At 34.1% G+C, this 13,478-nt stretch overlaps 1 protein-coding gene across 1 annotated transcript; it reads right to left on the bottom strand.

Moving 5' to 3' along the window:
- Positions 1 to 7,965: 7,965 nt before the first annotated feature.
- Positions 7,966 to 12,379, bottom strand: LOC105337985 (uncharacterized). Its single transcript, XM_066086354.1, has 4 exons — positions 11,313 to 12,379; positions 11,197 to 11,264; positions 9,948 to 11,155; positions 7,966 to 9,725 (listed from the first exon to the last, which is right to left on the bottom strand). Exons 1-4 carry the CDS (start codon positions 11,727 to 11,729, stop codon positions 9,619 to 9,621), a joined length of 1,800 nt encoding a protein of 599 aa, XP_065942426.1. The 5' UTR covers positions 11,730 to 12,379; the 3' UTR covers positions 7,966 to 9,618.
- Positions 12,380 to 13,478: the final 1,099 nt, after the last annotated feature.

Raw genomic sequence — 13,478 nt, 5'->3', positions numbered from 1 at the left:
AGGCGAAGACAGGAAGAAAATAAAGTTTTTCAACAGTAAGAAAGTGTTTAAGTTTGGAGGAGGAACTTGTCTGAAGTCCTACGGAGAGTTTAGCATTCCAGCTGTTTTGGCTGACAAATCTGTAACAATTCAAACAGATGTTGTAGAATCTGATATACCCTTACTGCTGTCGAAGGATGCCATGAAAAAAGCTGGCGTAAAAATGGATTTGGAAAATGATACAGCCACAATCTTGGGACAAGAAATTGCACTGAACTTGAAAACAGCTGGTCATTATTGTGTCCCAATCGATAAGTGGAAGACCATAGCAGTGTCAGATGTTTGCAAAGAGGAAACACAAGCCAGTGAAAAAATTTCTCAGGAGAAACTTCTGAAATTACACAGACAATTTGCTCATCCATCGATCAAGAAGCTTGTAGTCCTCCTGAAAGAAGCGAAAAACTGGAAGGAAGAATACTATGGAACATTATCAGACATTGAGCAAAAATGCGAAATTTGCAAAATATTTGCCAGAACCCCTCCAAGACCAGTGGTTGCTCTGCCCTTGGCGACAGCGTTCAATGAACAGGTTGCAATGGACCTGAAAAAGTGGAATGACATGGATTTATTGACATGTGGTCTCGATACACTGTATCCGTGTTCATCAGTAGGAAGAAACCAAATGAAGTAATAGATGCGTTAATGAGGAACTGGATAGGTGTATTTGGAGTGATGGGGGCAATATTTACAGACAATGGAGGAGAGTTCAGCTCAGACGAAATGAGAGAAGTGACGTCTAAACTCAATGTCTGCATGTGGACAGCAGGAATGATTCCTTTCCAGAATGGATTGTGTGAAAGGCTCCATACAATCATTGATAGCATGTTAATCAAGCTTGAAGAACAATATGGAAAGAAAGACTGTCAAGCTCTACTCTGTTAGGCAAATATGGCACGCAATTCTCTTCAGATGTAGAATGGATATAGTAGTCGTTAAGTCGTTTTTGGAACCAATCATCACCTACCTAATATCATGACTGAGAAATTACCACCACTTGGGGGTACCACTACCAGTGATGTATTTGCTAAACATCTGAACGCCTTACATTCTGCTAGAAAGGCTTACATTCAAACAGAAGCAGAGGAAAGAGTACAACGTGCTCTGAGGAGTAAAGTTAGAGCATCTGAGCAAGTTTTCAGTAATGATGACAGTGTTTTTTACAAACGAGAAGGGAGAGAAAGATGGCTAGGACCAGGAAAGGTCGTTTTCCAAGACGGTAAAGTGGTTTTCGTACGTCATTGTAGTGTTTTTGTGCGTGTGTCACCAAACAGGCTTTGTAAAACCGATGACAGTCCTTCCAGAACAGTAAATGTAGAGATGAAGAAAACTGCTGAAAGTGAACATTGCAGTGTCCGTAAAGAAACCCATCCAAATGATACTGAAAATGGAAACAAACTTTCAGAAATTAATGCCAATAAGAAAATTGCCAGAAATGTATACAGTACTTCAGGAAATGTTCATCTAAAAGCAAACGATAAAATAATTTATAAATTAGATTGAGATGAGCAATGGAGAAAAGCAACAGTTCTTAGCAGAGTTGGAAAAGCAACAGGCAACAATAGGAACTTGTACAACATTCAGGATGACGAATGTGGGGAAAGGAAAAGTGTTGACTTGAGTAGACTCCTTGGGAAAAAATACTGACAGTAATGTACTTGACAACCAGACACCTGTCCATGAACTAGAGGTCAATCTTAGGGACATCAGTTGTGATGAAATGAAACAAAAGAACATAAAAGCAGCTAAAGAAGAGGAGTTACAGAAACTGTTAGATTTTCATGCGTATGAAGAAATTCCTGACAGAGCCAATCAACAGTGTCAACAAGATGGGTTATAACTGAAAAAGAGGGCAAAGTGAAAGCAAGGCTTGTTGCAAGAGGTTTCGAAGAAGAAGACATGATACAATGGGATAGCCATACCGCAAGTAAAGCAGCAATACGGACCTTGCTCACCATCGAAGCACATAAACAGTTGACCATCAAGACTACAGATATCAAGTCTGCCTTCCTACAAGGCAAAAAACTGAGCCGTGATGTCTATCTCAGGCCTCCTATTGATAGTGAGGTCTCTGAGGGTATTATATGGAAACTTCGACACTGTTTGTATGGTTGCTAGACAGTTCTACTTGAGGGTGAAAGAGGAACTTGTGAAACTTTGCTTAAACAATCCAAATTAGATCCTGCAGTCTTTGTTCTACAGACTCATGAACTTAATGGCATTATTTGTTGTCATGTGGATAATTTCTTGCATGCTGGTAATGAATCGCTCGAAAAAATCATGACACATTTACAACAAAGATTCTTGGCAGGAAGAGTGGAGGAGAAAAGCTTCAATTACTTGGGATTTCAAAATAATCAAGAAAATGATAAAATTATCTTGGATCATACAGACTACGTCCTTTCCCTTAGAAACTTAACTATGGATCCAGAAAGAGCCTGACAAAAACAAGATATACTATCCATAGAAGAGCAAACCTTATTTAGAAAACTTGTTGGACAATGAAATAGGGTCGTACAAACTTCCAGACCAGAGCTCTCCTTTGAAATGGTAGATTTCAGTACCAAGTTAAAAGAAAACAATGTCAGTGATCTCCTTCATGCAATCAAGGTTGTAAACATGTTAAACGATATGAAATATATTGTGTGTTTTCCAAAGTTAGAGAAACCCCAAACAGATTGGAAAATGTAGTATTCACAGACGCTTCTCTTGGTAATCTCAACGAGGGTATAGGAAGCACTGGAGCACATGAATTTTGGAGTAAAGACAGAAAAGGGAATTGCTATCTTATAGCTTGGCAAACAAACAAAATAAAGCTGGTTGTAAAATCAACTATTGCAGCCGAAGCCTTAAGTCTACAAGAGGGATTGGAATCTGCAGCATTCTACAAAAAACTCCTAGAAGGAATCATTGGTCACCAATTAGCAGTGGAGGCTTACATTGACAATAAAAGTGTTATTGAGTCTCTTAACTTTACCAAACTTGTTGATGACAGAAGACTCCGAATAGACATTGTACATGTAGCAATACGTGAAACTGTAAACAATGAGGAAAATACCAATTTGAAATGGTGTGCCGGGAAGAACCAGTTAGCCAACTGCATGACAAAGCGGGGAGCATTCGGACTTGAACTTTTACAGATTGTGCAATGTGGAAAATTTATTCAAAACTGATAACTTTAAAGTCCAATGTTTTGACCGAATTCATTTTCATCTTACTTATTGACAATATCAACTTTTTCAAATTGAACCTTTCCCAAAAGATGAAAAGTATAATTAATGTTAATCTATATGCAAAGTTAGATAACTTTCATAACTCTTTCCATTATGTTATTTTAACTCTCCAGTCAGTTTGGGGAGTCAGTTTTGGGTTATATTAAATGGATGAAAAAACATGGTGTAAATTTGTGATTCTGAGTGTTTAACAATCATATTGATCAAATTTTATGAGGTAATATCTATAATACCCCCTTCTCCCATTCTCCAATGCATTGTTGTTGTTTTTTTTCCTTCAATTATACCTTAATTATATGTACTGGTACAGTCCATCAACAATACAAGTTTGATGGTTTAGGCCAGAGAATCTTTCGATGGAAAATTCTTATTTCTCTCTTGAACGCTCGTTCACAAAGGTAAATGAATTAGAATTGGGAAAAACATACTAAGACAATTGCTAACTCTATAGACTTATTCATCATTTAAAACTGATTCAGGTTTTTAAATTCTAAAGGATCACATATGGAAAACAAAATTAAAAAAAGAAAAGAACAATATCCTATTTTATTCAAGATAATATATATATATTCCTATATTGACATTATACCAATCACTACAAGATCATTCATTTGACCGCCATTACAATGCATGTGTTATATATAACAAAATACTCTGATTTGAACTTTTTTCATTCACAAACACATGGATCCATTTACTATTATCTTATCCAAATTTAAAAAGAGAAAACCGTTTATGAAACATTAAAAACTATTGTAATTTACCATATATTGTATGTATAAACTGTATGTAAAACATTCAGTATTTATTTCAAACCTAATCAACAAAGTGCTCTTCTGAACTAAAAAGCAGCGATTCACTCTGTTTTGTAAGATGATTGACATTTTACTAAATATTATTTTCATATGCATTTAATATTTTTAATTTTATGCTGCGATCATAAAGTTTTGGTTTTTTAATCACTTTGTCTAATTTTCTTCAATTCATGATTAAACACATTGTCAATTTTGGAGAAATCTAGCAGTCCTTAATCTCTTTATCTTTATTTTATTGGAATCTCCTGGTATTGACTTTGATGAATATCCAAACGATTTTTTAAAATATATAGTACAATTAAAAGCGGAGGAATATTACACCTTTAACAAAACATTTTACGTTCGTTTTGTTGTTTTGTTTTTTTCTACGAACAAGTACATGTAATAAATATACATTGATATTCTAAATATTTGTTGTAATTGTGTATTTATGATCATGAATATACTTTTTTTAGAGGAAATGTGTGAACAGTACCTGACTATATTAAATCTTTAATAGATAATAAACACTGATCGAATGTAACAAGTGTTTATTTATAAAAGCGTTGATAAGATGTTAAGGGCTCGTTTCGAAGGTTTATATTTCCCTTGATTTTGATTACACGAACTTAGAAACACACGCGTTTAGTAGAGGAAGTTTCTTAATATTTAAAACACGGGTCTAGTGTAAATCAAATAAATTACAGGGCAGTGCAGGGTACCTATAGGGCTATTATTTCCTGGTCCCAAATTTGGGTTGTACTGGTACAACCAGGTAATTCCTAGAGGTTTATATTGCCATTGATCTTGGTCACACGATCGTTACTGACCAGAAGTTGCCAATGCTCCTACAAACTATTGATGTATTAATAGGGCTATTATTTCCTGGTCCCAAATTTGGGTTGTATAGGTACAACCAGGTAATTCCAAGGGGTTTATATCTCCATTGATCTTGATCAAACGATCTTTACTGCCTCCGAGGTTGTCAATGCTCCCACAAACTTTTGATTTTTAACCATATTGATGTTAATTAAAGTATGCCGATGATAAAGTAAAATATATGTTCTGTTCGAGTACTCTAAGTACTTTAACGATTTTCCTTATTGAATGGCTGCTGTAAGTGGCTGCTAACTTCAGCATGGTTATAATACCTAAGAATGGAATGCACTTTTCATAATTTTGGTTTCATTATTAATTCTCGGTGATCCACTTGCATATTCAGTAGTTTGTAGTAGGGGAAACTCGACAATGTAAGTATAAATCAAAATATTGATTCTACTCTTTTATATCGTCAATAAACATAATTTTGTTTCATAGTGTTTTGTATCTCAAAATAGTTCTAATGTGTTTTTCTTTCGTTATAATGAGATATATACATGTAAATGTAAATTGTTAAGATGACAACCATACCCCTATACACTACGTCAGTATCTTGTTATATCGGAAGGATTTTTATTTTCTTCTTATTATCTTCTTTTACTTTGAGTTTTTTTTTAATATGAATTATAATTTTGTTACTTTCCATTAACTGCAGTAAAATTACAATATTGTAAAGACTATTTCACACACAATGTACAAAATTATAAACATATCTATACACTCGATCTAAGCAAAGCACACGCCACTGATAGTATTAACGTTATACAATATTCTACATGAAATATTATTCGTAAATGCAAATTCATAGGAGAGACTCTATACATGTAAATATCCATGTCATTTTGCAGCAGAATGAATCCACCTCATTTATGCTGTCTTTCAATTCAATATCAACTGTCGAGTACATGTAGTATGATAAAAGATAACTGGTAGTTTTACCCATGCTTTTGCACGTTTACTCAGTTTACAAACTGTTTTAAACAGATGAAATGCTGCACAATGCGGTTTTCTTTTCCTGGTCGACACTTTCTTAAATTAATCAGGTAAACGCGACCTATATTCAATTATTTTTGTTGGTTGTTTTTTCTATCTCCACAACGTTATGAATTCCAAATTTCAAAATTTTCTTTTTAAATTAGGTTTATTTATTTTTTTTTTTACTTCGATATCAAGTTTCAGTTAAAAATATATCAAATGGTATTTATAATAAAGAATAAGTTGAAATTCAAATAAAAAAGAAGCAAATAAAAGAGGTATGTTTCTTTGTTTTAATGTTCGTTTGTTCCTGCAATGTCCTTGCTATGGATAAAAAAGACAAAACGTATAAAGTTATTGCTGTTTTGAGGTCAATACCATGATTTATCTACCGTCTAAGTACAATATTCCCTTTGCCTTCGGCTCGGTGAATATTGTACTTAACTGGTAGTTTGATAATTGTATCGAAATTAAAACATTAATTGATTTGATAAATAATTCAACGACGAATTGTTACAGGTTAATCAAGATGAGTGTTATCAAGAGAAGACTTTCGTTTGAAGCCATTTCAGAACAAATTGGGAAACGCGATATTTCATTGGACGATCATTTTTAAGCCCAAAGTAGAGAATATCAAATTGTGTTACAGGAACGTATCATCGATGTTAATAGTGGGGGATGGGGGGGGGGGACTAATCCAAATAAAAAAAGAAAAAAAAAAAGACAAGAAAAGAAAAAAAACCGGGAAAAGTAAAAAAAATCTTTAAATCCTAAACCGGGGGTGGGGGTGGGGGGTGTTCAATTTTTTACATACTCTCAAAAAGTTGGGGGGGGGGGGCACTCCATGATAATTCATTTTTTTATATGTAAATTTAAGAAAATTAGTTGCTGCGAGAAACAGATTTTTGTTATCAAAATAGGTCAATTGTAAATACATTGCTATATTAATTTTAGAAGAAAAAACAAAGTTACCTATTTTCACAAATCAATTGATGAAAAACAAAATCACTAACTGTCAATAGAACATACAGGTAATTCTTATTGGCTATTTTATGATTCATAAAAAATCATATTTAAAGGTTCTATATAGCAGAAAATTTGATAAATGTATCAGCCTTTATAAAAGGCACATCGTATCAAAAACAAAAATATCGTTTTGTAATTAGAAAAAAAATGTATAACAAAATTTGTTTTTTGTGTAATACCGGTATCTTTTTTCTTTTCATTTTTTGCCATATAACATTTTGGAATCTTTCAGGACATCTATTAAAATAATGTTTGATATTCAAGCTGTGTGCTTGACAAGTTTCGGTTCTTCACTCCAATTCAAAAACACTGCAATAATAATTTTGGCCTGAACATTTTTCTTACCCTTTAACCAAAATGTATGATAAAAAACACATTTCAGATTATATGCTTGTTGTCCATAGGGAATCCATGAGAATATACGACTCGACCCACTTTTACATTTATCACTTATTGTGACCTGAACTTTATGCTCCGAACCATTTGCTGTCTATATAACACGAGCCAACGTAACTTATATATTACATAGTAACTGTATAAGTTCTTGGCTATTTAAGGATCTATACTACTATATTAAAATAATAGACTCGAATTGTTGGTCTTTAATACCGATAAATCAGATGAATACTGTCTTTTGTTTTATATATTTTAAACATCATTGGTACTTGAAGATTACCAATTGGTTTCTATTTTTTATCAGTTAAGCTTCGCTAATTAATAATCAACGAAAATTCCTCCAAAATTCCCGGAAATCACCTGGATTTTCTGGATATTACAATCTTGCGCTTGCGCAATACATTCACGCTAACGGGATCTTTAGTTTATGTTTCCACAATAATACATCTGCATGAATAAACTCAGAAATGATAATACAAATACGGGTAAATTTTCATTGGATTTTTGTTCATATATATTAATGATTTCTTATGAGAGAAAGTATAAAATAACAAATATAATTATTTCAACTAGGTACTTACTTTTGTCTTCGTGGTGACAAAACATATTTGATTACATGCAGAAAAGTTACATTATATTTGTTAGGAAAGTGAAGATAGAATATGTTTTATCGTAAAAATGAATAATGTCTTATGGACCCAGTTTTACAAAGAAAATACGTGTACGTTGGTGAACAGGTGTTGAATTCTTCCATTCTATGGATTAAAATTTTTAGTTGAAAGATATTTGCAGTCTCAAAAAGGTTTGTTGTGATAAATTTCAATGTTATTTTCAAGGCAACTTCATTAACTTTCTCCAATATCGTTCCGGAGCGATTCTGCAATTTTCTGCTACATTACGGGTATAAGGGAGGCATTCTAACTGTGGTGAGGGCCTTTCCCGATACAAAGTTAGATTATTCAAAGTAAGGAAAGTGTAGTGAAATTAAAAGCAGTATATTGTAGGCTTATAGCATTGTTATGTAAATGTCAATAATAAGGTGTGTCGATGTACCTATTTCGTTAATGTTCTATATGCAATGTCAATCCTTGCACGCACGGGTCAAAGTCTAGTTTATATGTAACTTAATTGAAAAAGTTCTAGTAGCGTAGTGAACAATGCACTCGCTTCTCACCGCTGTGACCCGAGTTCGATCCCCGTGATGGACAGTGGGTGTATGTGATAGGGTATGGCGGTCGCCCGCTTGGACACATGGGTTCTCTCCGGGTACTCCGACTTCTTCCCACACTAATGACCCACTCGCGCTAACATCCGTGCCAACGAGAGATATTAATATAAGTTGTAGAACTTATTTATCAAACGTTGTTATAAATAAAGTTCAGTTCAAAATACAAATGTTCTGATAGCAAAATAATTAATAACATTCATCATAAAATGTACAGTACATCAAACACAAAAAAGTATTGATTTGCAATCAAAATTACTTCTAAAAAGCTTTTTTATGTAAAACCTGTAAACACATTTATTGCGAAATTCCTTTTGGGATCTTTCAAGATAAATACTAAACTACCCTTTTTTATCATAAAGCTACATGTGTATGCTTGACAGATTTTCGTAATGAAAATGATGTCAGTTTTGAAACATTGCGATGTCAATTTTAGCCTGAACAGTTTTGTTAGAAGAAAAACAAAAGTTAGATTCGGTTTACAAAATTAAATGATAAACAAATATTTCGGATATTGTTCTATTGTTTTCCGATAGTGTTTAACACTGATATATAAAATATGTCACTGCTCTGAATCCTCTGATTTTATCTTTCCCTGTGTGTTTGAGAAAAATTGCAAGAACAATTTCAAATTCCAACTATCGGGTTATGGTTTTAATCAACCTGATATTTGTCCGTAACATACAATAGAACATAACACAGATTATCAACCAATCAGCAGTCGTTAAATATTCTATTAAGTGATGTTTTTTACGTTTTTCCACTAAGTTCAGAGCGACGTCATATTACGATTTAAAGCTGAGAGAGCCGTAAACAAAAAAGAGATGGTATCTGATTGGCGCAGAACTTTTAATCAGCCAATGAAAAAGTGGGTTATGTTCTAAGTAAAGTAAATCTTATTCAGTTAATTTACGCGATTAATAATCTTACTATTACGTCGTGCAAAACGTGTAAACTGCGCTTTGAATGTAAATGTTATTGCACAAACTGTTCCTTTTCTTCCAAAAAAATATATAGCAGATTTTTTGGGATCAACAGGTTTTGATTACTATTTTCATTTTCGGAGTTTCCGAATAGTGAATATTAGCAAAATTCTCTGTATAGTTATAACTGTACAAAAAATGATTATAATGACCAAGGCGGTCGTTTGTCCACCGTCACCTGAAAATAAAAGACATAACTTAACAATAATTAAGTTATGAGTATTATTATTAGTATTCGAGCACTTTCTTGTTGCAGAAAACAAGTGATTTTTTATTTATCTTTACAGAATATTAATCTTGTCAAACAGAAGTAGAATGCATTGACCATAAAGCAGTTTTCAGTTAAAAAAAGTAATTCAATGAAATAACCACCAGACTTTGACAAAACGAAACACCTTACCAAACAATGATGTCGTTGTGTTTGTCACTGTATTGATATCCTCTTCATGTGATATTTTGGTGGTCACATCGTAAGATGTTTCAGTTGGGTTTCTTGTTGTTCTAACATAATGTGACGACTGTCGTCGGTTGTAAAAACTACGACATGTTGGCAAGTCCCAAGGAAGAAAATTCCTTTGGTTTTCAAACGATACGTTCAACATCGCATTCATACCAGATGCAAGATGAAGGCTTCGGTGGCAATGGACAGACCAAACTCCAGGATTTGTTACCCGTATCCTGAGAATGGCGTAACCACCAGGGGAAATGACTACCGTGTCCTTATAGACTCCGTTCTGAAGGTTAATCTCATGGATATTGTCGATTTCTGCCCAAGTGTCATTGGACCATCTGGCGTTGTAGCAAAGGCTTTCTGCATTCGACGGAGAATCGCTGCATTTGATATCAGAAGTTGGGATGGCTACTCCCGCTGAATTTACTGAGGTCAAACCTATTTTAAGAACTTGGAATTTATGACCGTGAATATGCACTGAATGTACCATTAGCAACGGACCAATGTCAAAATTTAAAAATATAAAAATGACCTCTGATCCCGTGGCTAAGTTTATGGAGTGAGAACAGAAGCATGAATTCTCCGCTCCACAGTTGTAGCAAGATGTATCAATTTCAGATGCCTGCGCCAGTGGTGCAATTGTAGGCATCTTGAATATTCTTCCGTTAATACCTGACGTTTTAAATCCAACGAAACTTAAGTTGAGAAAATATTCGGATTGTTTGTTAGTTTTTTGTGTCAAATGAATTTGTTCTAAACGGTTTAGAGTCTTTAGTGCGGATAAGGGGATGCATGTCCAGTTTGGCATAGCCGGGTAAACTACGAAAGGACAATTTAGAATTGTTTTTTCTTCGCTTGAAACATTAAATGGCGTTTCCATTGAATTATTGTTGATTACATGAAGGTATGCGTGGCCTGGACTTTCGTTTTTAAAGTTGAGGTTGTTTCCACTGATCGAATGAGCAAATATATCATATACCCCTTCATTTACATTTTCAAGGTTTAATTCAATGTCATACCTCTCTCCAGTAAAAAGCAAAATCTTATCGACGATTATTGGTTGTATCTCATCATCGTCCGTCTCCTTTACAATGAATTTTATACCAGGAATTGAAAACAAGAAATGTTGATTAGAAGCAACGGAAATTAGACGTTTCCTTCATATTTCCCTTTACCGTTAATCAAAACGGAGTGATACCGGATGTTGACCATTTTGGTGGATTTTAGAATTGTTTCAGAATCAATAAGATGGTTCCAATCCTGAAGCTGAACGATATACTGATGATCTAAAGGAATTGGATCACGTTTTCATACAACAATGAATGCTCCAAACAATCCTAAATCGAACTGCATCCCTGGGTGGGAGTGATAAAAGTAGGTCCCTCCGATTCGAGGAGTAAACGTGTAGTTGAAAGACTGGCCTGGAAGTATAGGGCATTGCGTCACAAATGGAACACCGTCCATAGCGGGTGTTCCAAATTGTTCGATTCCGTGCAAGTGTATGGAAACTTCTTCACTAAGCAGGTGATTATAGACTACTATAGTGATTTTCTGATTTTGATGAACGATGATATCCGGTCCAGGCATTGTTCCGTTGGCAGTGATCAACTTCCGGGTCATGTTCCATCCGTCTGCAGATATGACATTGTTGATATCGACTTTTTCTTCGGAAAGATGACTCAGAATTGTTCTGTTTTGTGTGTATAAATGGCCCTTGTCCTTGTCAATCATAGTAAACGAGTTGTCTATGATCAATGACGTCACACAATGTTCGACGTCCTTATGGCAGGTAAAACACTGGGTGAAGGACAGATGAAATAAAAGAACACAGCACGCTAACGAACACAACTGGTTGGACAAGAACAAAATAAAATAAAATTACTTCCTGCCAGTTAACAAGCATATGAAACATTTTCACTAAATATAGGCACACATACATTGTACAACGAATGTAATGCTAATTATGCAGGGAATCATTCGCCCCGTTTTATTTTTGCCCCTTTCGCCCTCGTTGTCAGAGGGCACATTTAAGACTGGGCGAATTCTATATTGCAAATAATATCTTTGTTAACACAACTGCATCTGGGCAAATTGAAGAAGGGGCGAAACCGTTTGCAATTGTAAAAGGGCGAAAATAACACCAGGCGAAAATAACCCTGTATACAGTAATAAGAGCGAAATTTTAACTATCGTAAAAACAGTCTACATTTTGTTTTGCTTTTGAATTATAATTTGATATTTATAGGGGCCCTGGTTGCTGTTACAGTATCTATTAATATCAATACTATATTCTTTTTTGATACATTTGACATCATACACAATTATTTTTGTGATAAATAGAGCGCTATAGAAATTTGATATATATTAACTCAAACTTTTTTTGAAAATTTAACTTTTAACTTTTAACTTTATAAACAGATTTGACTTTGCTAAAATGTCAATTCTAAAATGATTAAGTATATTATAAGTATGTTGTAAGGGATAAGCTTGTTTTTCTTTTTTTTACATATATTTTTTCATGGTTACCAATAGAGTCACATTCTATATAGTCATCATTGTTCGTAGCAGATCAATATTCATAGCTTTCGTGATTAAATCTTACCAACGAATGTTTTTCCCCGCAAATTCATATACAAGCATTTGTTTATTATTTACAAAACTTATCCCGATCACACTATTAACAAAATAACGACCGAGAAAAACACGATTGAGAATAGTTTTACAGTACCCGTTTTAGGGTAATTCGTCTGTGACGCGTTTTTCAAGAATACATCTTCTTGCATTTTTGTTTTTACACAAACATTTAATATTAACAATTCCAGAAATGTTCGCCTTCGGACAAGTAAAGGCTGTTGATGATATAAAAAAAAATTTAAACCTGATAAAAGTGATTTTGATGATTTAGTCTTGATTAAACATGCCCGTCTAATTCGTATGTATATTCAGTTTTTCTTAATTATATACTGAAGTGCTGATCAATAGACTGCAATTTGTACGACCGCCGGTCGAAAAACTGCAATGTAATGGACTACCGGTCAATAGAGCCTGATTTATTGGACAGGCAACGTATCTCGAAAAACAAAAAAGATTTAGGTTTCAAATCTACCTGTAACATTGTGCATTTAGGTAGTGCATAATAGCATGCATACCTTCTATGAACATAATCTAAAAAAAAAAAAAAAGCCGCCATAGCACAATGAGCTGTCCCTGCATTTCGGGAAAATATTTTAGTGTTTTGACTGGTCAGGCATTAAATATAATGGTAAATGTATAATGTCGACTAGTTGGAGAATACAAAGTATATACCCCCTTAACACAATAGAGTGCCTTTAACAAATCAAAGGCTTACCATATTGGCGTTCTGCAACATTCCTGCACAATAGTTTCATTATAATGCAACCACTGTTTGGTTCAGTCTAGCATATGTGACACTAATGTCCTAGTTACAATACGGCATATGAAAAGTATGGAAAACTGGTT

Source organism: Magallana gigas, chromosome 1 (assembly GCF_963853765.1).
Source record: "Magallana gigas chromosome 1, xbMagGiga1.1, whole genome shotgun sequence".
Taxonomy (NCBI): domain Eukaryota; kingdom Metazoa; phylum Mollusca; class Bivalvia; order Ostreida; family Ostreidae; genus Magallana; species Magallana gigas.
This window is presented reverse-complemented; position numbering and strand designations above follow the sequence as displayed.

What these genes read in the sequence shown, in the direction of transcription:
- LOC105337985 (XM_066086354.1), bottom strand. Translation starts at nt 11,729, where the DNA reads ATGATTGACAAGGACAAGGGCCATTTATACACACAAAACAGAACAATT. An exon ending in ACCAAAATGGTCAACATCCG is followed by an intron (nt 11,156 to 11,196) that starts GTATCACTCCGT and finishes GGAAATATGAAG; the next exon opens with GAAACGTCTAATTTCCGTTG. An exon ending in CACAACGACATCATTGTTTG is followed by an intron (nt 9,726 to 9,947) that starts GTAAGGTGTTTC and finishes TTTTATTTTCAG; the next exon opens with GTGACGGTGGACAAACGACC.